At 40.0% G+C, this 24,638-nt stretch overlaps 1 protein-coding gene across 1 annotated transcript; it reads left to right on the forward strand.

Annotated features, from left to right (window-relative positions):
* Nucleotides 1-8,546: 8,546 nt before the first annotated feature.
* Nucleotides 8,547-23,391, forward strand: LOC128355696 (Krueppel-like factor 15). The gene is made up of 3 exons (XM_053316019.1): nt 8,547-8,732; nt 10,840-12,315; nt 21,527-23,391. The coding sequence occupies exons 2-3, from the start codon at nt 11,081-11,083 to the stop codon at nt 21,693-21,695; spliced, it is 1,404 nt and encodes a 467-aa protein (XP_053171994.1). The 5' UTR covers nt 8,547-8,732; nt 10,840-11,080; the 3' UTR covers nt 21,696-23,391.
* Nucleotides 23,392-24,638: the final 1,247 nt, after the last annotated feature.

The raw sequence follows: 24,638 nt of genomic DNA on the forward strand, positions 1-24,638 counted from the left end.
TTGCAGTAGCACCCTGTTCACAGTCACACATCCACATATTCACACCTACAAATTGTCTGATTCGACCAAAGCCTGATGTGTTGGTTACTGAGTAGCTCGACCGGAGCACTCAGGAGAGGAATTGCCCCATGAATTGCCCTCAAGGGACTTTACAATCTGCACAGTAATCCAACCCCCTGTCCTAGACCCTCCATTCAGATAAGGAAGCTTCCCCCTTTAAAAAAAACTTTAAAATAATGGAAGAAAACTCTCTAATGCCATCAAATTGACAATGATTGAAAACATGCATGACGAATATGATCAGGACTGTTAGGACTTGAGCCCCAATGAAGGGGCAAGCTGTTGAGTCACGCTCCTTTTGTGACTGCTTGTCCAATTTGAGATTTAAGTGGTACTAAAGGTGATTGTGTCTGTAAATGCACCAGAGGGAATTTTCTTAAGATAAGACTACTACTCCTTGTCCAGAAGTGACACCAGGATTTCCACACAGCTCCGTTATTACATCGTTTTATCTCTTGACCCATTTGTGGATACGTATGTTGACACAAGAGTGAGGAAACCGCAGTATTTCTCTGCCTGGCTGTACTCTTCCCCTCTCTTATTTCATCAAAGACAAATCTTTGGCTTGTGACAAAATGTCCACTGTTTGAAGTTTAAGATAAGCATTTGAACTTAACACTTAATCAATCGGTAAATTACATCATAGTAACACAGTAGGTTGCGTCGTTATTACGGCGGCCTACTGTATGTTACAGAGGTATTAAGAAATCAGTGACTTTTATTAACCTCTGTTGGTAAGCAGCAGGTATTGCAGCACAGTTGAAAGGTCTGTGAACAAGCTAAAGCTACTGAAGTCACATCTACAAAGTACAGATAATTGAGCTAGAACCTAGCAGCTCCTACAGAGATCCAGCAGGAACATTAAACAAAGAGGTGCATGCTTCTATTATTGTGGTGGTTTATTGATCATGACAGGGCTGTAAACCAGCTCAGCAATATTTTAGTAAGTAGTCAAGCATGCACTTGATATGTTAGACGACTGTCTACCACCTTACTCACTAAAGATGTTCTCTCCTCACAAGCTTTATTAATCTCAGGTGCTGTGTATGCTGTGATTCTGCACCTCAGCAGGACACCAGTTCCTCACTGGGAGAAGCATTTCAGGTTTGTTTTCTCCATCATGTTATATTACAGTAAAAAGGCAAGATAACTGATGGTTTGATTGGTATTTTTCTCATATTCTCATGTTAGCCAGAAAGTTGCCCTAGAAGTAAGTCTCTGTACAAGTTCATCCTTTAGTTTGAACTCAGAGGTCAAATTGAAGTTTATTGGAACGTTAAAATTAAAATTAAAATCAGTTCAGTTCTGATATTCATAGCTATTGACTGTGTAGTTTGGTCATATCCCCCCCCAAAAAACTAAGCTGGATCATTGTTAAATATACAGCAGTACTTATCTCAGTAAGTAACTACTATTCATTCATGTGGCCTAACAACCAGTAGTCAGTGGTGCATTAATGAACGGGCTTAAAAACGGGGGGGGGGGGGGGCTAATGAACACTCGACTGTAACGCACATGACGCTGTACTACAGTGACATGTGGTGGTAAAAGTGATGGGAATGGTGCGACACCGACTCATAAATTCACAACAACTGATTAGTCTACATGTAAATAAGGCTATAGCCTTAGTACAGCCCCTACATCTAAGTAAGGCTATAACTTTTACCTTGATAAGGTCAATGTGTGGATGACTTATAAAATCACAACAACTGATTAGTCTACATCTAAGTACGGCTATAGCCTTACCTTGACGAGATCAATGTGTGGATGACTCATAAAATCACAACAACTGATTAGTCTACATGTAAATAAGGCTATAGCCTAGTGTGGATCAGGGTTTACGTCCGGCAGGAAAAACTTCAAATAAATAAATACATGTGTAAATTCATTAATAACATATTACATACTAATATTATCATATAATATTATGTGATATAACCTATAAGATATGTTGCCTTGACAACAACAACAACAAAGTTTGCGCTGCAAATAAATGTGAATTATATGTGGAATTCGGACCGGACAAACATCTACTGTAGAATAATGTCTGCATTTAATACTGAGGAGTGATTTTCACAGTTATATCCGCAGGAGTATATTCAGTCTGTCACTAGTACTACAAAACCAGCCTATACAAGCACTGCACATCATTTTAAAAGCTCAGTAGCTTATTATTTACAACAGAGTTATCAGATTATGCTTGCTTAAAAAGTGACAACAAGCTGTCGCATCCTGCCTGAGCTTTCTGGTTATGTTTTAGTTCCTATTTTATTTTAAAAGGTTTTCTTCTTGTGTGTGTGTTGTCTGTATTTCCTGTGATTTCCTGCCATGGTTGATTTCCTCGTGTGCTTCACCTGTGCCTGGCTATACTCACCTGTGTCCTGTTTGTAATGACCCTCTGTGTATTAAAGTCTTAGTTTTCCAGCTCCTCTGGTTGGTTCAGCTCTGCTTTATCTTAGTCTTGTCCTGCGATGCTGTTTTTTTTACTTCCCAGCCAGTGTTTCTAGTCTTTCCTGCTCAGCCAGAATAAAGTGCCTTTTATCAGTCTTTATCATCCTGCAGTCTTTGCATTTGGGTCCACCTGCTCGACTAACCATGACACAAGCCATAATATATATACATGCCTTTAAATGACAACAAACAGCCTCATTTTCATTGGAGAAACAATAAGAATTACAAATACAATAGGGCTTCGCTTTTTATGAGGGTCATGTCAGAGGTAACATATGAACCACTGTGTGACCTGGTCTTACGCCAAAATATTTAAAAATGGCTTGATTGAAGGTGTCATTGCTAGCAAGAGTTTTTTTAAAAGAAGTTCAAGCTGCTCTATGTCCACCTGGTATACTTGTTACAGTTACAGTTTGTGCTCCTCTGTATTTGTCATCATTGGGTAAATGTATAAAAACGGTGACAAATGTTCTGCCATGAAACGTCCCATGCTGCATCTACTTAGAATAAATCACCTTATTTATTTATTTTCATTTACCATTGGATGTCTTCTACAGCATCCAATGGCTTGTAGCATCTCCTGAGGGAAACAGCAACCAGATTTCAACATCTACCAACTGAAAAATGAGAGCCTGTACACATCCCTGGGGAGACGGAGACGGAGAGGAAAGAAGTAGGGCAAAGGCAAGTGACTAATCCTCGAATCAGCAGCGATTGCATCCCTCCACAGACCGAGCCCAGTAAGCTGTGGGCACAGGCAGAGCTACCCTGCAGGGATGGTCTCATGGCTTTTGGCTCCAGCTGTTTGATGGCTGGCTTAAGAGGTCAAGTGGGATCATTCAGACATGTCGCTCTGCCTGTCGCACAACACGGTAGACCTAATAACATCCAGTTACTGTAATGCGGTCTGTATAGGCTCCCGTGCAGAGATTTGTCAAGCCCTTTATTTTCTACATCAGTGGAGACACTGTGGGGTCAGAGGGGTGAGACAGGAAGTAGCTCTGTGAAGAGGGGAACAATGCTGAGAAATTAATTTTACATTATTTTTAAGGATGTTTGGTGATAGAGTATATTTTTCTTGTTTTTAACAAATCTCGTGAAAAGACCGTAACCAACAATGAATTCATCTACTAACATGCCTGATATATCATTTCATTTGTGCCATAAAGCTCCATTGTTGTCAGTGTACTGGGTGGATGTTTCTTCATTACCATGAACACACACTTTAATTTATTTGGATTCAATCCCTCAAACACTGATCCTACTGTCACAAATACTCACTAGAGAAGTAAATGTGTATTCATCCACTGCTGGAAATAGTCCCCAACAAATACACTACATCCTACTGTTTAAGTGACATTTACTAAAAAACACTAGTGCCCAGCTGTTTTAGGAAATGACTGTGCCTTTTTTTCTTATCAATAAAACTTTACATTTGCAAACTTTTTAAAAGTGAGTGTCACAGACAGGATAGGGAATATTAGGAAGATGGGAAGTATTGAGATGGGCCACATTGTTGATTTGGGAAACAAATGAAATATATAATAACAGCCCTATTCTCTTTAAGGAAATTATTAGTGTTATTGCTTTCACATTGATTGATTGAGGATGGGAAACTACAACAATTTTTTTCGTTATAATCATCTTTTCATCTTCATATGTCATAAGCAAATCTCAAAGGACTGCCTCTGAAGCCTGGCAGAGGAACCCCAGCACTGAAACACTTTGTAGGACAATATGACTTTGAGTTTTCAGTAACTGCCAACTCATTAGATGGCAGAAGTATAATTGGTAAGCAGTGGAACATCAAACTTCTTTTTATCTTTGTTTACTACCTAAGATGTGATTAACACTTAAGTTTGGACTCAACTTGTTTCAGTCTTTAGCTATAACCTTAATGCATTTAAAATTACAGCTAATTTAGTGAGTGGTAGAAGTATCCTTTACTTAAAGCTACACATCTTTTTTTAATACTAACAGACCTCTGCACTTCCCACAGCTCTATAGTGTTTTAATGTCTCAGCATGTTTTGGTGCAGGCGACACAACTTTCCTTCATCCTCACTGCTCATCAATCTTATTCCCAGCAGCAGTGGGCGTCTGTTTTCAGCAAAAACAAGTTCTAATGAACTCACTGTACGCTACCTGCTCAGAACCAAACAGCACACACAGAGGAGCATTTAGCAGCTAAAGAGACCAACCAAAATAGAGCCAGGGACTCCAAATGAATGACAGTGTTGCAGTTGTTTTAAAGTCTCTTCAACATGTAATTAGGCAACATATTCACTGTCATAATAAGTTAAAATGATGTCAGTGTTGTGTTTACAGTTTGTTATGTTGCCCCCTTGTGCCCAAAAAGTAAATGAATGCCTCTATAAGTAAAAGTAACAATGTACACATGCTAAATTACAGTGTTAAAGTATCTAAATAAAAGTCTCATAATGCATAATTATATTATTGTAATATATATTTCATATAATAGATTACTATCACTGTTTGACATACAGTATGGACATTTAAGCAGCATTTTAAAGTTGAATTGGTGAAGGTGGAGCTATTTATAACTATTTTGTAAAGTGTTGCATATTTTAATATAGCAATGCATTATCTAACTATCTGGATTTGCAAAATAAAAGCTAAAAGATTGATGTTGTAAATGATATCAGCTCTAAATTAAAATTAAAGTACTGTACAACTACTGTAAATGTACCACTGTCTGCAAAATACTTATTTCAAGGCTAATATTAGCTCCACTTTTCTAGATAAGTGCTTTATTGTACTACATTGAAAATCTGTTTTCAAGATGTATTTCCATGTGTAACACTACTCACAGTAAGTTCAAGTCTTAGAGTACGTGTTTATTTACTACAATCACCACTTGCTACTCTCCCTTTCCCAACAGGAAAAGAAGAACAAAAGCCCGTCAGGACAGATAGACTCCCTCTAATCACTGCCACCATCGTCACAGAGAGAGAGACAAGAATTAAAAACAATGCCTCTGCTCTCACACTCTATTTTCAGCTCCTTCCTCCGGGCTGTAAAATGTGGAAATGTGTGGTAGAAAAAAGTCTGCCACCTCATATGTGGATACACCTAATTGCAGCTGCCATTCCCAGAATAACTCTCTCTCTCTTGTTCCATGATCGTGTGTCTTTCAGGAGCTTCAAGCTGACTTATGTTAAAGAACAAACCCTAATGCTTTTGAAACATTTCCTGTCAGGCTCGACTGATTCGCCCACATTGTTTCTATGAGAGTGAGTTCCTCTCTGTGTGAGGAAGTGTTGATGTTGCTGTGAGGCAACACTGACCTACACTTACCTCTGATAGGCCTCTGACAGACCACCTGACAGCCAGTAAACTCAGCTGATGTCGCTCTACCAAGATTTGATAAATGCTAGATGAAAATACATTATTCATTTATAATTACATGCAACCTATTTACTGCTCTTCCTGTTGCACAACCCATCCAGTGATATAGTGATAAATAAATATGATGCAACACTCCAGCTGACTTCCAGCTAATGATTACTTGAGTTTATAGTGTTATTGTTGCTGTCAAATGTACAGTACAGTATGTTTCTCCTGTCTTGTTTTTTATGCTGTACCAGAACTGGCCTGCAGGGACAATAAAGATTTATTGAATTGAAAAGAAAATGTGGCAATTGATACTATCTTCCACTCCAAAGACACTGTCCTCTTCTGTCTCTTGTATTTGAGGAAGAGCTGGGTTGGAGGCTTTTCTTGCTAAGAACATGCAAAGTCATTTTTCATGATATACAGATTGTGTAATTAGTAACTGTTTTCAACTTTTCAAGACTTGGACTTAATCGGTGTCACTTTAATTCCTCATATTTAGCGTTTATGAGCAGTATATAACCAGAATAAATGATTTAAGACAGATAGATGTAATTATTCGCATATATAAGTATGTGATTTCTCAAAGAACTGTACAGTCAGGAAGTTGTGATATGAAGCATAAGAGGCTAGTGAAGCTCAGTGCCTCACACAGAACTGCTCTATGGAGACTGAAAATGCGATCACTGTCATTAGTTTTTAAAGCCATTTCTAGCAGACTGATAACCACTGTCTTTGAGGTGAAGGAACATGTCACCCAGTGCAGCAATGTGGCTCACTGACATGTTTTAATAGCCTTTAAATGAAGCTCTGGGGCACAGAAGAATAAGATATATCAGGCTTTGGATACACACTCAATACATGTTAGTAAATTGCTCAATTGATTCTGCACATGAGATTTGTTGACATTAAGGAAAATATAGAAAAGTGACAGTCTGATCCTTTAATGTCAAATAAACTATACATATCAGTTTCACAGCTGTACTTTTTAATGTACACTACTGTGCAATATATTATCATTCTGACAACACCAACATTAGTCTTGTTCAAATGTTACATTTTTTACTATAAGTTTTACTACTGTTGTTTTTATTGCTTGTGTACTTACCTATTATTAATTGTTCTTTATTATTTTTATTGATGCTCTTTCTATTTTTACTATCCACTTAGAATAGAATAGAATATGATTTATTGTCATTGTATAAGTTCTCCAACGAAATTGCAAGGGACTCATCACAGTGGCATAGCAACATACACACAGAATAAAAACAATACGATATAAAAATTATTGCACAGTCCCTACTATAGAATAATAAAATAAAGTAAAATAAGAAAAAAAAAACATTATTGCACAGTCCCTATTGCATATTGTCCCATGGTTGTCAGTGTGATTGTGATTTGTTTAGTGACTGGATGGCTCTGGGGAAGAAACTGTTCAGGAGTCTGTTTGTGTGTGTTCTTATGGCTCTGTAACGCCTGCCTGAGGGCATGAGGTCAAACACTGTATGACCGTGATTGCTGCTGTAATGCTGTCAGCTTTCCCACCGTGGGTCTAATAAAGGAATATCTTATCTTAACTTATCTTATCATAAAAAGAAAATATTCAGCTGTCATTTTAACTGCATTCAGAGACATGAAAGACTCACATCTTGTCCTACAATGTGATTTGACTCTGGAGGACTTGGTAAACAAGACAATTATCCTCCTTGAATGGCATATTCAATTTTTCATTGTAAATACGGTTTATATATTATTTAGATAGATGCACTGAATACACCTCTTTTTGTGTCTTTACCTGCAGAAGATATTCCATTGCAATAATTCTCACCTGTGCAAATGAATAAAACTCAAACCTGACTTGGACTTGCTCCCAAATACAAATCGGACGTGTTTAAATCCGTAAAATAAATCTAGAAATTAATCAGACACTTCAATGAGTTTGATCTTATGTAGTGTTTCGAGCTGTATAATATCTCATACCTGATTAAATTTAAGATAAGATGTATCTTTATTGATTTCCCTTGGGAGAAAATCAAATAGACATGGTAGTACAGTGGAAAAAAGTAGTGTAAGGCTGAAAGTGTATTAAAAATAGAATCAACAATAAATAATACAAAAATAAGATAAAATAAAATACTATATACAGTAATGTAGATGTTTGTAATTAAATAAATATATCTACAGTATATACATTTGGAATATGCAGAAGTTCCTGATATTATATAGGGTACATGTGAATGGTCCTGAGATTGACAGAATAAACCCTCGTACAGATCAAAATAAATGTGCAATGTGCAGAAAGGCTGAGCTATACACATGTGCAATGTTCCATAGGTTTACATAATATGTGCAGACTGCATGTGCAACTGTGAGTGAGTATTTGCGGAACAAGATGCAGATAGTTCATCTGTATTTCTGTTGATTAAAAGATTCTGCTTCACTGCCTCGCTTCTATTTAACCCCCATGATTGTTATTGACCATGTTGCCAGTTTACAACTCTGCTTCCTTCCTTCAACCCAGGCTTTCCCCCCACATGTTGTTCCACGCAGCAGAACCTTCTGACAAGACCGGACGACCCGCCTCCAGCCAACCACGACCGACCAATGAGGCTGCAGAGCGGGGACGAGCCTTCCAACGGCAGCCTCTTATTTCTCACTACAGTAAACCACACACACTGGCAGTCATGTGACGGTCATATAGTACAACTCAGTCAGAGCTCCAGTCCAGTCTGAACCAACGCTGCTGCTGCTGCTGCTGCACGGCCAGTCTCAAGGGCAAACACTGCCCCGTCCGATGCACCGGATAAAAGCAACACTCCCCGCGCTTTTTGCATTGGGATTATATGCTTCTTGCTTTGAGTGATCAAGGTAAGACTGGAGGATTTTTTTTTTTGATATGTTTCGTGTGATGGTGCGTTCAGGGGTGCAGCGTGTGAGTCGGTGCCATATGCTGCAGCAGGCTGGACGAAAACATGTTTACGTTGAGGAGCGGAGACGCGCGCCTACTCATGCGTTATGTATGCACCGCCAGAAAAACACAGTCCACGACTGTGATTACGGAGGGTCGGATTTTTTCTTTTGTTTTATTTTTTTAGGGTGCCGCAGTTGAAAGTGCAGAATATAAATGAATGAATTTTCAATGTGTTTTTGGTCTCTCTTGTGTTCGCAGCTGCGCATGTGACAGGATTTACAAGTTTTACAGGATCCACGCTGCCTACACAAATCTGATCATTATTATAATCATGCAAAGTATGCTTCAGCTGTGAATATATATAAATAGAAGGCACTGGCTGTGTGAAAATGCACAACTTAGTCATTAAGAGATGAATCGTTCCTTTCCATGAACAACATGAGAAATGATTTCAAATCAAAATAAAGCATTGAATAGAACAGTGTGCACCGCTATACTGAAGGGTTGTACATCTGTTGGCTGATGTGTAAAAAAATGCATATTCCCAACTTCAGAGGCAGAGATGTGACTGATTTACAGCTCTTTAATTGTCCCCGTAAACAAGCAGGGCAGGTGATTTACGCAGAGGAGCGCACGCCTGCCCCATGTGGTGCTCTCTGATAATATTGTTGACAGTTTTTTCTTCTTCTTTTCTCTCTCTCTCTCGCTCTCTCTCTCTCTCTCTCTCTCTCTCTCTCTCTCTCTCTCTCCCTCTGGCTGGGTTTACTCTCGGTCACTCAGACCAGGCAGGGGGCCCTGGAAAGGGAGGAAGGATGGAGGCGGGAGGAGTGAGGGGGGGGGGGGGGGGGGGGGGGGGTGAGGAGGGAGGCAGTATAGGACCAACGCGCCCTCTTCCAGGAAAATAACCTATTTATGAACTATAGCAGGAGTAATATAAACCATATATTTTAACATAGAACCATACTCGCTTTGCTGTTTAAGCTCATGCCAATCAATTATATTATAATATTAAATACCGACTCATTAACTTATAGCCTGATACTAAAATAGACATAGAAAGTAGCATGGAGATAAATCAAAGAAAGTATATGAAGACTTTAAAGTGTGCATAAACAATACATGACATTAAACCTCTCATTAAGAAAATGACTGTAATATAGGACTAATATAACACATTCAAAGGTGTGAATTAAAAAAAAAATCCCAATTCATTGATTTGATATTTTATATTTGAATATTGTTTTTCAGTAAGATGTCATTGCTGCACTACATATATAATACAGTCTACACAGAGTCCCTTTAAATACTGTGTTTAATGATACTACATAAATTGAGTACAGTAACAGCTTCTAATTTAGTCTGGATTCTTTTTTAGGATTTTTAAGTAGAGAAGATAGTGCATATATGATTTACATGTATTTTATAAAAGGTTCTGAAGTGTACACTTACATCATAGACATTTTCTACCCATAATGATGTTAGCGTGACTTTGCACAGTTAAGTAGTATACAGTATAAAGTAAGGCAGTCACAAGGGGTCGCAGGATAAATCTGAAGGGGTCACAAGATGAGAAGACACAACACACTAAATTAAGCCACTTACTAGGTTTATTTCTGAGCTTTCAGGTGCATTTCATAAGCAGATGCATGACATTCCAGTTTTAAAAGGTGAAGAATGAACTCTCAAATTCAAATCTTTGCTTTTTTCGACATACACGAGAGTCCTATAGAGAAGGTGATATCACTGTTTGGTTGAAATGTTGGTTGCTCATACAGACCTCTCTGCGATGTGATGAAGGGTCATTACAGGGAAATGCTTAGGTGTGAAGGGTCAAGGTGTGATCCTGTGGGATTTTAGAGTTTGCATACACAGCATGACAAGCATCTCATATAGGTTGACATATCGATTAAAGGATATGACATATTATCATACATTTCTTAATACGTATAAAACCACCTGACACTATCTTTCAAAGTCAGGTTGTTTCCTTTTTAAGTTAAACAGAAGGTGCATGAGGGATTAAGATAAACAGACTTCTCACTGTCTCTGTTTATTTCCATTTAGACATACTGCGTCCTGGCTGGAGACCTTGGATTGTAAGAGTGTTTCCCTGACGCTTACTTTTTCCACCCTGGGAGAGAACACCAGGTGTTTCACTATCTCACCCCAGTGAGAGGACTGGCCTTGGTGACCTGGTTTTATTTGGCCTAACTTTCCGAGCGAGGGGGGATCATTTCCTTACAAATCTTCCTAAACGCAGACTCCAGGTCCGACAAGAGACAGCAGTTTTTGGCATTAGCCAGGGATGGTGGATAACTCCCCAGTGAGCGAGGAGACTTTTCTTCCTTACGGTGGCTCTCCACCAGCATACCGGGTGTCTGACATGGTGACAGACCTGAGCTCCTACCAGGTGATGCCATCACCGTTTTCGGAGGATGACCTTAGCGAGTCGTCCAGCCCTCGTTCCTGCTCCAGCCCGGACTCCCAGGTGCTCAGCTCGAGCTACGGCAGTAACTCTAGTGCTGAGAGCCAGGACAGCATCCTGGACCACCTGCTGTCCCAGGCCTCTTTAGGCAGTGCTGCTGTAGCGTCTGGGGCACCTATACCATTATCTACTTTCCTCTGGGACTCAAGGAAAGATGAGCCCTTGAAACGTGAGCCTGTGAAGGAGGAACATTTTGACTTCCTTGCCTGGTCCAATGCAGAAGCAGAGGAACAACTCGGAGGGTCTTTCCAGCCCACACTGGAAGAAATTGAAGAATTCCTGGAGGAGAATATGGAGGTGGTGACAATGAAGCAGGAGATCAGAGAGAGTTGCCCAGGGTTGGGAGTGGGACTAGAGGAGGCTTTTGGTCTAGAAGCTGGCCTGGAGTGGTGCAGGGATGCATCCCCTGAGCCTAAGCTGGAGTCAGAGGCCAAGTATTCAGACCAAACTGTCCCCACCGCCTGCACTGCTGGCCCGGCCTCTGCTGCCTCCAGCGAGACCAAAACCACATCTGTTACCACACATGAATCCAGCACAATGGATAAGAAGGCATCAGCCAACAAACCTTCATCAGCAGACAGTGGTTCTAACGGTGGGATGCCAGTCATCCTACAGATTCAGCCTCTTCAGATCAAGCAGGAGCCCACCGCGGCGCCTCTCACCCCCGTAGCCCAACCCCCACCGCCTGCCCCAGCCTCAGACATCAAAATCGCACAGTTACTAGTCAACATCCAAGGTCAGACCTTTGCCCTGGTGCCCCACATCCTGCCCTCCCCCTCCATGAACATGTCTTCAAAGTTTGTACGCATTGCTCCCGTGCCCATTGCGGCCAAGCCTCTGGGGCTCGGGGACAGCTCAATCAGTCAGGGAACAGGGATTCTTGTCGGAGATCAGAAGTTCCAGAAGAACCCGGTGGCGGATCTTATCAAAATGCACAAATGCACTTTTCCTGGCTGCACCAAGATGTACACCAAGAGCAGCCACCTGAAGGCCCACCTGAGGAGGCACACGGGGGAGAAGCCTTTCGCGTGCAACTGGCAGGGCTGTGGATGGAGGTGGGTACTGGATACAATGAATGAACATGTTTCGTAGCACATTAACAGTCCACTGGCTGACAGCGTCAAACATTCTCCCTTCAGAGCGAATTAACCCTGCCAATGCAACATCACTATAATTGCACAGTGCAGCTTTTTATGCGTTTGTTATCTTTACCAGATTAGACCCAGAGATTGAGTCATGTTTATGACTGGTTATATAAAGCCGGTTTGTTCACAGGACTGAGCAATAACAGCAGACTCTAGTGCATCTGCATGATTTAAAAGGGCTTAACCCCTATTTGTTAGTGTGGCCTATTTGGAAGCAGCAGTAATTGTATGTCAAAGGGAAATGTCTATGTGCTGAGTATGGTGTCATGTTGCTCAATGGAACCAAGTCTGGTGCAGATTTTAACTGACACTTGAACTGACCTGACGCTTAGGGGGGTCATCTATTAGCACCGGCTAGTGGAGCTTAGAGACCCCCCCCCCCCCCCCCCCCAACACCCTCCAACAGCTCCAAGGGAGTAAAACAGAAACAGCTAGAGCATGAATGTAATTATTGGTAATGCGTTTGATCATTGTGAAAGTCAGACATTACTGGATTACTGTTGGTGGAATAGTAGAAATAAGAAGCTCACAGGAAGCTTATTCAAGGTTTCATGATTCAAAGTCGAGCAAAACCAATCAACCCGAGTGTTCTTAACGACTGTCATGCTGCTTTCAAAGTGTTAATTGGAATGATGTGAGGCAGTGGTTTGATTGCTTGCACAGTCACACTTCTTGTCAGGTAGTGAGATATCTGAGATATACAAGAATAGCAGGGGTGTCTCTTTTTGCAGATGTAAACTAAATCTGGGACTGAGAATGTGGGCTGGAGTCACATGGGCACAACATGGGCACCTTCTGTTGAGTCTCAACAGCTGTGCAGTCGCTGGGGCAGTATGAGTGTGTGTGTGTGTGTGTGTGTGTGTGTGTGTGTATGCTAAGTATAAAAGCAACAAGATCTAATTTGGAACCTGCTGTGTGTAACAGAGAGAGACACAGAGCGAGAACTTGGATGTCTTCATCAGCGAGCTGGTTTCTTTGCTCATTAAGTGAAGCATCTTTTTACATTAATCAGTCTGACAGTGTGTGTTGTGAGTGTGACTTGAGGATATGGTTGCCCAGATTTTAGCTGGCTCTTTTCCTTAAGACATCAGGTCAGCTACAGAGACTCATACAAATTGTGAGAAGAGTGCACTGCTTCCTCTGTTATTGTACAAGAACCCCTGCCAGGCCAAATTAATCTTTGTTTTTAATGCCAAAAAAACCCCCACCACCAAATATGAATTAATTCAGAAATTAATAGCATTTCTACGTCTTTGCGTAGCATTAGTCCAAAACATGAGTCGACGTCTGTGTTCATTCATCAAATATTTGAACAACAACAAGCTAACTTTGGTAGAAAACATATCTGCTCTTAATGCTTTTCTAACAGCAGCTTTTTATTATGTCTGTAAGCCTGCAATAGTTCTTGTAGCAATTATATATATAGCTTAGCTATAGCCTAGTTGTAGCCTAGTTAGCTAATAGTTAGGCTCCTGAGCACAGTTTCAGTGTCCACACAGGCCCGATAGCTCACTTTTACTCTACTAAACGCATGTAGCCACAAATCTGACGTGCATTTGTGTGCTTTAAGTCTCTGTCCACACATGTAACTACAGTTATAGTTAAAGAGGTGACCTACACGCAGTAGCCTACTGTGCCTGAACACATTATGAGCAGATGAAGACCAAGAACTGAAACTACTGCTGTTCATCTGCTGCTAATGACAAGCTAAGGCTAAAGCTAACAGCTCACTCACAGTTTGGGTCACATTTAGATGAGTTTTGCTACTACAGTGTTATGTTTGCTTACCTATTCCGATGACATAAAGTTCAAAACATGCTATTTTTATGATTTGCAGTTCTTGACTGGCTTCTTCTGTACAGCAATCACCAACCAACTAATACAAGAAACATGATTAGCCAGTAACAAAATTAACATATTCCAAATATTTGGCCACACCACTGGTTGAAATTGGATATAAAAGTCTAATTAAACTAACCAGTTTTGGTTATAAAGAACTTTTTGCAAGTTTATGCTTTTATTCATTGCACTTTTTCTTCACACTTGATAAAAAGAGGTTGAATGACCAATAGCCAATGTGTGACCCCTAATTTAATGTGAACATTAATATTAGATCATTAAGGCCACTGCTCTAACTTAACACACAGTCAGTACTCCCACTCACCACTCATTACCTGTGGCAAGTACTGACATGGTGAGTGTGTTCCCCATGTGCCTTGCATCTGTGCATACAGTATGGTATGCTTACCTTTACTTGTGCATTAACACATTGGTCCAGAGAGCTGTTACGTAATTTGGCTCCAACCTGCCACAGCTTGCAGACAGCAGTCTTAGAAGAGCCGACTCTTTTATACATTCAATCATGTATAAACGGTGCTTTAGCATGCAGATATTGAGTCATCAATAATACCCCTGAAAAAGCTTTGTGTTGGTCTGTTTGACTTTAGTACCAAACTGGCAACCTGCCACCACTCATGTACTGTATTTGTAATGCTGCACAAGTGTGTCCTAATACATGAGGAGAGCAGCAGAAATGTGTGCAGTAGTAATCCAGGCTGTGTTCTGACTAACAAAGAGCTCTTGTCTGTACACAAAAGGCAGGATCTAGTTTGGATGGAAGTGCGTGTGTACGTGCGTGCGCATGCATGTGTGCATTTCACCCACTGTATGTGATGGGGTAAATGAAGGGGCCGACCAAAGGAGAAAAAAAAGTTGGGTAAAGTGTGAGAGAAGCAGCAGAATGGAATAAGGAGCAGAAAGTAACTTAGTTTTTTTTTTTTTTTTTTTTTTTCTAAGACAAGAAGACGAAGTGGCCGTGGTGGGATGGGGGGTTCGAGAGAGAGGCAGATAGAGAGGCAGAAAAGGCCTGTTTCAGTTTTGCACACAATCATTTGAAGGGGAGCAGCAGTGAGGAAGTGGAGCGAACAAAGACAAAGTGTTGAATAGTTACCATGACTGTGGGCTAGGAACGTCCAGGCTGCCACGCTGCGTGAAAGAGAAGAGAGGGATCAGTCAAGGTTCTTCATAGACTGAGAGGAACAGAAAGGGAATGGCTAGATATAAAGATGCACAGAGTGTGGTACTGTATATTCAAATCTATAACAAAATCAACAGTGCAAGGAGAGTCTGCTCTAGGTAGATCAATCTCCCAAAACTTCTTTTTTCAGATTCTTAGTGGATTGTTTTGGCCAACTTAGTCTTTAATATTGTGGCTTTGATCCTCCATCCTAACACTAAGTACTATATTGAGTGCTAACAGGAGAGTAGCATCTCCCATCTAACTGCTGCTTACCATTAGAATTTTTTAGTTATATGGTATAAAGATCCAAAAACTGAATTGTCATTAACTTATGTATACTCATGACAGTATTTAACCTGTTTGGGCCCCAGGGAGAAAGTTTGCTGTTGCTCCTCTTAAACATCCCCCCTCCCCCCAAACACATTTATTCTGGAATGTGCAGCATGTGTGCAGCACAATATAAAGTACAATAATTACTAGATTTTGACACTGTGAACTTGCAACTCAGTGAGGTGAGGTTTAGGTTTAAAACTCTATACGTCAGCACAGTAGAGGCACCCTGCTGTGGTAAGAATTAGCAGTTGTAGTTTGTTGCCTATGGTGGCCCTGAAGCCTCAACACACTACAACTTAGGGAAAACAGCTGCAATTAGACAAAACATGGGCGTCTTCTTCCAATTGACAACACATGCGCAGAATTTAGAAAGAAAAAGTTCAAAACGAGAAAACACAACCAAAGAATACTTTGTTTCGAGAAGCATGATGCTGTAGACATTTCTGTATGTGGTATGAGTTGAGCTTTCAGGGCCACTGTTGTTACTCCTGTAGCAGTTGTGATGATGTTAGGTTAGACAGGAAAGTTCTGCAGGTGCTTGCAAATCATAGCAGCTAAAGAAACAGAATTGGGGTGTTAAGACCACTGATTGCATCATTTCTGGTTATTCTAAATGAGCAGTTAAAAGTTGGTATTATGCATCACTTCCTATGCTGCACCATACTATATTATATTTCCAAAGGGAAGCTAAATGTACCTTTGCATCCAGCAGGTGTTGACTTCAGAACTTCATGCTGGAGGTTTCTGGCACAACTTCACCTACTTCCAAGGTGCATGGAGAAGTGAAAAAAGTTAAAAAAAAGTCAAAGCTCCAGCAACCTTTGTTGTATAGAGAAAAGCAAGATGGAATGTGTTGGTCTATTAATAAAGTTCTCCTATACTAAAAGAGTTGCTTGAGCTTTGACTTTCTTCAGACTTAAAAACTTCAAACAGTCCTATGGGAGCAAGAGAAGTCCCTTCTATTCTGAACAATCCTAACTTGTGTCAGTTTTACTCATAATCTACAACAATCTGTCATAGTTAAAAACTAAGCAGTTATAGCTGTAGATGTTGGCTTCTTGTTATGTTGACCAATCAGACAATTTTCTCAGTGTATTCCTTTAAATTTCAACCAGTCGAGCACATGCAGAAATGCTGAGCTGCCAAGTTTCCTTCGGGCGCTTCTTCATTAGAAAGCGTGATATCTTCAGGCCCAGGCGCTGTTACTCAACTCTTTCAGGCTGACTGTTGGAGGAATGAAGCCAGGAACTCCCTGAGGGCGTTTCTGGGAGTACTGTGCCCACACACGAGGGGAATGCTTAAATAAGGGGGGGGGGGATGTACATACACTCCACACTTACACTCATGCATGGATGCAGTGCAACCCTTTCTTTTAAGGTGAGAAGAAGAGGTCTGCACATGGCCCACTGGTTTTCATTCATTTCTGCCAACACCAAGCCAACACTGTTTTTTTAATGAATATCAGGGTGCGGTGCAGCTTTTATGGATGTTTTTTTTATTTGAAGCAATGCAAACACAGTTATTCAACCGTTTGATAAAAAACAGCTTTTAGTTTTGTGAAATGAAAACAGATTCCTTTTAATGGAGAGAAAACAGCTTCAAATAGATGCAGCGGATAGAACGTCATACATCCTGTCACTGTGCCTCTGATAGTTTGTGTCATTTAACAAAGCAGCAGATCCAAAGCAGATGCTGGAACGTCAGACTTCAGAACGGCAGCGATAGTGTCACTGTTTAAAGAATGAAATGATCTGTGTGTATGCATGCTACATCTAACAGCATGTTAATCAGATCTGACAGCGCACAGTTTACTGGAAAACATTACATTACATGCAACATTGGGTTAAGATATTGAACTGTTGGCCTCTTTTATTGTCAAGCATGAAATTTCATTCTGCATCCACGCTGCAGTGATCATACACACATACACACATCAGAGTAAATATATCCTGCGCCTGCAACCACAGGTGTTGATTATCAAGTGCTTAAGTGTTCTGCCAAGTATTCATGTTACACCACTCAGTACTTTCTTAAAGACTGCATTGATCAACATTGATATAAAAGTATGTACCGGTAATTATGTGTCACCTAGTGAACCACACAGTCGCCCAAGAAAGTCTGTTGTTGCAATATTTTATCTCCGTCTTTCTTTATACCAGCCACCTGCAGTACTTTTTAAAATGTAATTATCACAAGAAGGGTGATTGATTGTTCCTGTGGTTTCTTATGCTGTTTCTTTTATATTTTGTCTGTATTGATCTGTTGTCTCAGGAAGGATTGGACAAGATCCAGACAGCCTCTTCTGCAGTAACCAATGCAGTTTTTATATTCAAATGTAAAAGGATATACTGACATGACCATAATCAGATAATGCATTGCCCAAAGCATTGTATGAATAGTGACATTGAATTAACAATATGCACAAAGTCCTTCATGCACAGTATCAGTCAAAAGTTTGGAAACGCGTGAATGAGAAAGTGTGTCCAAACTTGTGACTGGTACTGTATGTAATAATCAATCAATCAATAAATCAATCTTTTTTATATTATCCAAATCATAACAAAAGTTGTCTCAAGGCAGTTTTCACATAGAGCAGGTCTAGACTGTATTCGTTCATCTTTCATTTAAAGGGAACCAACATTCCCCCACAGAAGCAATTCACAAAACTGACCACTGTGTTTCAGTCACAACTTATATTAATAAAAAATTCGACAAAGTCTGCAAAAACCAATAAACACGTGTGTTTACTGCATGTGTGCATGTGTGTGTGTGTGAGTTACCAATGAACTCAAATAATGAGAAAGATGAGGATAGGACCAATACATGAACACCTTTTCATATTAAAATGATGTAGAACCAGCAGGTTGTGGCCAGCAGGAACAAATATACTTTTACTTTTCCCATTAAAATTTGTAGTTTTTCATCATTTGACCAGTTATTAAAAGTTGGAATGGAAGAAATGTTTCTGGGCAGAAAAGGTGATTTCATTTTCAGTAGATTTTATTTAATAGTTTTTAAGAATGGAGACTCTGTGCTGCCAAAGTGTTAATTGTGCTCACTAAAGTACACAGAAAGTGACTTAAATGATCCAATTACACGAGTCACTGTGTAAACTTCATCTACTTATTTCAAAGGATCTCTTACTAGCAAGTACAGGCTAGATTTTGGGTGTTACTGGAATGGTTTTTATTGGCAGTGTCTCTCTCTGTGAACTACTGTCAGATGTTGCGAGTAGCTTCATCATGTCTATTACTACAGCAGTGTTACTTTAGCTTCTAAGCTTTGTGTGTCTACATATGACAGAGTGTACTATGGGTTTTTTTGTTTCCCTGCTTCTCCATAAGTGTTGCTGCTTAATCACAGGGTGCAATTGTATCGATTCATCATCCTGTCAGGTCAGCAGAGCAACATCTGGGATGCAGAGGCTGGCTGGTGACAGTCAGTTTCAGAGAAGTAGGTTGCTGGAAGAAGCCCCGGAGCCGTCATCCTCGTGGCTCCAGCCAAAGCAGTGTTTGCATCGCATGCTAACCCTCTGCGATGTTTTGTTTTTTCCAAATGAGTTACAGGCAAATGAGTTGTAGCATCGACATGTGAGGAAATTCTTGCTCATGAAGGATAATTACACCGTTGAATCTGTTGGGCTCGGTGGAAGCATTTCTAGTTGTATACATGTTGGGAATAACAAGGAGGTTGCCAGAGCTGAATAGAAAATAATGCCAAAGCAGTGGAAAAAGCAAGGGTTTCATCCTGGGTTGCATCATGCAGCGTAGGCACTTGTCAAGTTTGGTTCCGTAAAATATCATTAACACGCAAAGAAATGTTTACTCCAAAGATAAATGCCACCATTTGTTTGTTCAGAGGAGCCAAGATGAATAGTTTCCTCGCGAACAGAACAACAGTTTATGATTGGACACAAGTGGAGGATACTGACCACAAGCCATGAATCAGGACTTTTCATTCATTTTCTCCAGATGCTTTTGCAAGTCACTATTATGTCTCATATCTTGGCCATGAAGTCCCAAGTCAAGTCCAGGTTCTAAACCTTATGTTTCAAGTCTTAAATGAACAACCATTTTCTCTAGATGTTTTGCAAGTCAGAAATAGGTCTCAAATCTTGGCCATGAAGTCCTGAGTCATGTCTCAAATCAAGACCAATATGTTCAAAATCAAGAACAACAAATCGAAAATCAAACCAAACAAATCCCATGTCATGTTCAGGTCTTAAACTTTGTGATTCAAGTCCTAAATTAGCAATCCACTTCTCCAGATGTTTTGCAGGTCAGAATTGGCTATGAAGGAAAATATCAGGTGTGCCTTGATATTTTGTTCTTGAGACTGGGGTTGGGGTTTGATAGCATCTAGTGTTGAATCCCTCATTGAATCCAAGTGTCTTCCGCCTTTAGCATTGGTAGCTAGTTAAAAAAAGATGTATTAAGATTTGCGGTGCCGTTTTTAGTGGCATCTTTTTCTGTTCACAATTCATAGATGACACCTGATCTTGAGATTAGCAGCAGGAGATATGACATGCTAATTGTTTGACACATTGAAACAACAGCTGGTAATTAATTTTTTACAAGTTACTTCATAAGCTTAAAATATTCATATGAATGAAAGTTTTAAGTGGGAGATTCCAGCAGCTGAAACTGACGTGACACAGCTTGATGGTTGCTAAAGAAGACTCACAGCTCTGTTGGTCTTGTTGAACTGAAAAACAAAATACCTCCATGCAATATTAGAGAGGTTTTACAGTGATGGTTCCTTTACATTACAAATGATCTTTGTTTACGTACAAAGAATACTTAACCAGACAACAACCAAGTTTCTTTTTGACTTTTTGGCGAGAAACATTGTCAATTAAGCTAGTAGGCTACATCCACACTCATATGTTATCGTTATTGTAAACACGCAGTCTTACCTTTGCTGTTCTTCCTCCATAGCATTTTCTGCAACTAAGCAACCAACCACAAAGTAGACAATCTGCGTCCCAGTGTACGTTGACGTGTGTTTTTAGGTGCGTTAGCTTGGATGGAGATGAATTCTGAAACAATGCTAAAACACTTGTATGGATGGAAATTTTTGTTTTAAAGCCCTTTTTAAATGAAAAACATTTTAATGTGGATGTGTCCAAAGTCTACTTACATGAGTGTTTGAGTGTTCATATCTGAATGTGATATAGAGCTGGTGTGCTCTTTCCTTCATCTTTCTGTATTGACCTTTCAACAACAAGGAAGTGCTCTGACTCAGTTTCACTCAGTTGACTTTTAACTTTCTGTCTTGTCTTGTTGGTTGTGTACATGACCACCTGCTGCTTGTGATGGCTCCTTTAAAAGAGGTACTGCCTAAACACAAAGTAAGCTGGTTGAGCTGCTTGTAAGATAACATTAGATAACTTCCTAGCTGACTCTGTGCCAAGGATGGTCCTTTTTAGTCTGATATCTGTGACGGATGTGGTCGTGTGAGGTTGTATGACCTCAAATAGGTTGTGTGAACAACCTATGAACGGGAACTTTTGGTTTTTATTTACTAACGCCATCAATAGCAACCGTGAGCCAAGAGAAAAGATCACAACGTTGCCAGGAAAAACAAAAGTTGATTGTATACTTTTTGGACTTGAGTTAGATATGGAGTCCATTCAAAAGGATAAAGTTGAAGTGTAATCACGAGTCACTGGTGTTAAAGTCAAAGTCAAGCCGTTCATCTTTTATGATCTTGAACATATTTTTTGGTCATTGGTGAAATGTAAAACATATTTCCTCTCTCTCCTCCCAGGTTTTCCCGGTCGGACGAGCTCTCGCGACACCGGCGGTCCCACTCGGGGGTGAAGCCCTACCAGTGTCCCGTGTGCGAAAAGAAATTCGCCCGCAGTGACCATCTTTCAAAACACATCAAAGTCCACCGTTTTCCACGAAGCAGCCGGACAGTACGCTCAGCGAACTGATGCTTCGGATCACTGGGAATGCTGGGATCACTCTCATACATAGACATAGGCCAAGGGAGCAAGGTGTGAGTGTGTGCGAACAGGTGTGTGTGTGTGTGTGTGTGTGTACGCAAATGTTTGTGCCATCATCAAATCAATAAGTGAGTGGAAGCACGCCTTACTTTTTTTGTTTCAGCAGTCTGTGATTGTTCTAATTTATTGTACAAAGGTAAACCAACACAGTTGCCATCTTGTCTGTAATCAGCTAACGGTTGTTGTTGCTGTTGGTGCTTTTGTAGGTTGTACTCCTTATGTTTGTTCTGCTCTTATCTCCTGCCTCAGCAAAAGATAAGATAAGCTTATTTTCATTCAGTCTGGATTATGTGATGCTTTGGTAATAGCCTTGCGTGACCATTCAACCCCGGAGAACAACTGCCTTTTATCTTTCGGAAAACTGCCAATGTGTCGGACATTCCTCATCTTTTGCAAAGTTAAGGAAGTTCATATGGACCTCCACCTGCTACTGCTGGAGTAGTAGTTACTCTTCCTGGGGTCCACAGAGGTTTCTCCTGTGAGGTTTCTCTGATAGCTTTGTCCTAGTTTTTGCTGCATTGCACCACAGTTCACTGTCAGAACAGATGAACACCTTTGTTATTCGGCTCAGTGTTGATGCACAAGGAGAGATCATTCTACTATGTGGACATGAACTACTGATGGCATAATCTCAATAAGCTACCAAGGCTCCTCTCACATTTTACTGCAGCTTTGTAAACTGCATGGAGGAAGAGAATGACAGAGCAACACAAGAAATGCAAAAGCGAAACAGTGATTGTTCAATCGGCCTTCTGTTCAGTGTTAAATGTCGTCTTTGTTTGTTTTATTAAGCTAAGTCACGTGTACCTACTCGCTCGTCTTCTATTTGTATCACTTTTCTGGCCTTACTGTACCACAAAATCCTTACAGGGGACTGTTTCGAGTCAAATAATCAAATTATGGCCCATGTCAGTCTGCGCACAGCCACAAAACAGAATGTCCCAGTCTGCCATTATTATTTGAGCTCTTATTTTGCAGATAACTTGACACAAAAGCTGCCTCAGCTATGCTTTATCTGTTATTGGACTCACCCTGAAAAGCCTTTGGTCTCAACTCATCACAATACGTTGAGGTGACATCAGTGGACACACTACACACTATGGTGCTGAACTACCAGGAGGATGAAACTTCTGGGAAATGTAATCATGATATCCTTTTTTTTCGAGGCCACGCCAATAGGTGTTGAAACTTTTTAAAGCCCTAATCGCTCTCATTCATCGTTTGGTCTGTTCATAATGCTGTGAATGTAGGGTTGCACAGCGATGCCGTCCATCATCATTCATGTAACGTAGAGCGACAACAAGCAGGGGTACACAACATTGTACATCATTCCTTTTTATTCAATTTTTGAATTTTTAACGCTTGTGTGAACACAGGTGTTTTATCGCATCCTATGAATGTATGTAAATATGCAGGAGTGTACATCGCTGCATCCAGGAAACACACAGAGACTATTCTGATACCATATCTTAAAAAAAACAGACAAAAAAACAAATCAGTGGTTGTGAAGATTTCTAGTGCGAACCCTAAATGTGTACATAACTTAACGTTTCAGTACATATGAATATATTATATATTTTTTTCTTTGTTCTATCCAAGATGCATTTACAAATAAAATTTTAAAAGAAACAATCATGTGTGCGTTGTCTTGAGTTTTCACTATTCACTATTCTTTAATACTTTCAGGCCAAGAGGATATTGAATTTATGGTCATACTGCTGCTACTGTCACTTGACTTGAGTGACTGTCATGTGCATTAAAATGTGTTTGGATACAATGAAAAACTTTCTCTCTGAACACTATAATCATCCACACATATTCTTACAAACAGTATCAGCAGTATAAATAATACATATAAAAAAATCAATAAATAGCAAACAAGGTCATGCCAGTAATAAATAAGAAGTTATGGCCAAACAAAACAGACTGCACAGAGGGTTCGTGGCTACATGCCCTTGTGGCTTACTGCCTGTAGACAAGTCTTATTGCAGATGATAAAACAAGTGATGCTGTGAAAATAAATGTTGGCTTGGGCGACACGCCACATTATTTCTGCTAGTGATTGGACACTGCGGCTGATCAGAGTGCTCCAATATTTCAACACAACACCATCATTTGATACAGTTTTGACTCCCCAGGTTTGGTGATATAGTTTCAGGCTGTAGGTCAGCTTCATTCATCATTTCTTTCATTTAATCTGGGAGAGCAGGATACACGTTTTAATGATCTATTGATGTGAACTGCATTCAGTCCAGTTGCAGAAAATCATCAGGTAGATATTATATATTTTGATGTGAGCTACCTTATGTCCTAAAATACTACTAATAATTATAGGATAATGTGCTCACTAATAGTATATCAATACATTTAGTTGCAAAGGACAAATTCATTAATTTAAAAAACATTGCACCAATTACATCAATATATGATGTCTTTTTAAATCTGTAAACAGTATAAATATAAAATATAGTTTGTAATTTATGTATTTTTGTGCAGCAGTTCATTTAAATATTAAATATGCAGAGACTAATATTTCATGTGCGGTCTTGTTATGTGGAAGGCTATTAATTATGAAAGAAACAATTGTGCGCCCTCATTATTATTCGGACAGAAGATTTATGTGGCAGTACAAACTCGTCTCAGAGGAATCAGAAAACACTGCAGAGCAACTAAAGCTGACTGACAGCTGATCCATCTATGCTGCAGTTTGAATTTGATAGCTTAGAGAGGAAGGGTTGTCTCATTTAGTCTCCTCAAGTCTTCAGTGAAGGTGATTATAGGTTCAAGGAAAAGACACAAGTAATGATAAGAAAATGCACTGCAGCACCCCAAAATTAGCATTTTCTCTCTGTAACCTCTATTATTGGCAGC

Source organism: Scomber japonicus, chromosome 3, assembly GCF_027409825.1.
Source record: "Scomber japonicus isolate fScoJap1 chromosome 3, fScoJap1.pri, whole genome shotgun sequence".
Classification (NCBI taxonomy): Eukaryota; Metazoa; Chordata; class Actinopteri; order Scombriformes; family Scombridae; genus Scomber; species Scomber japonicus.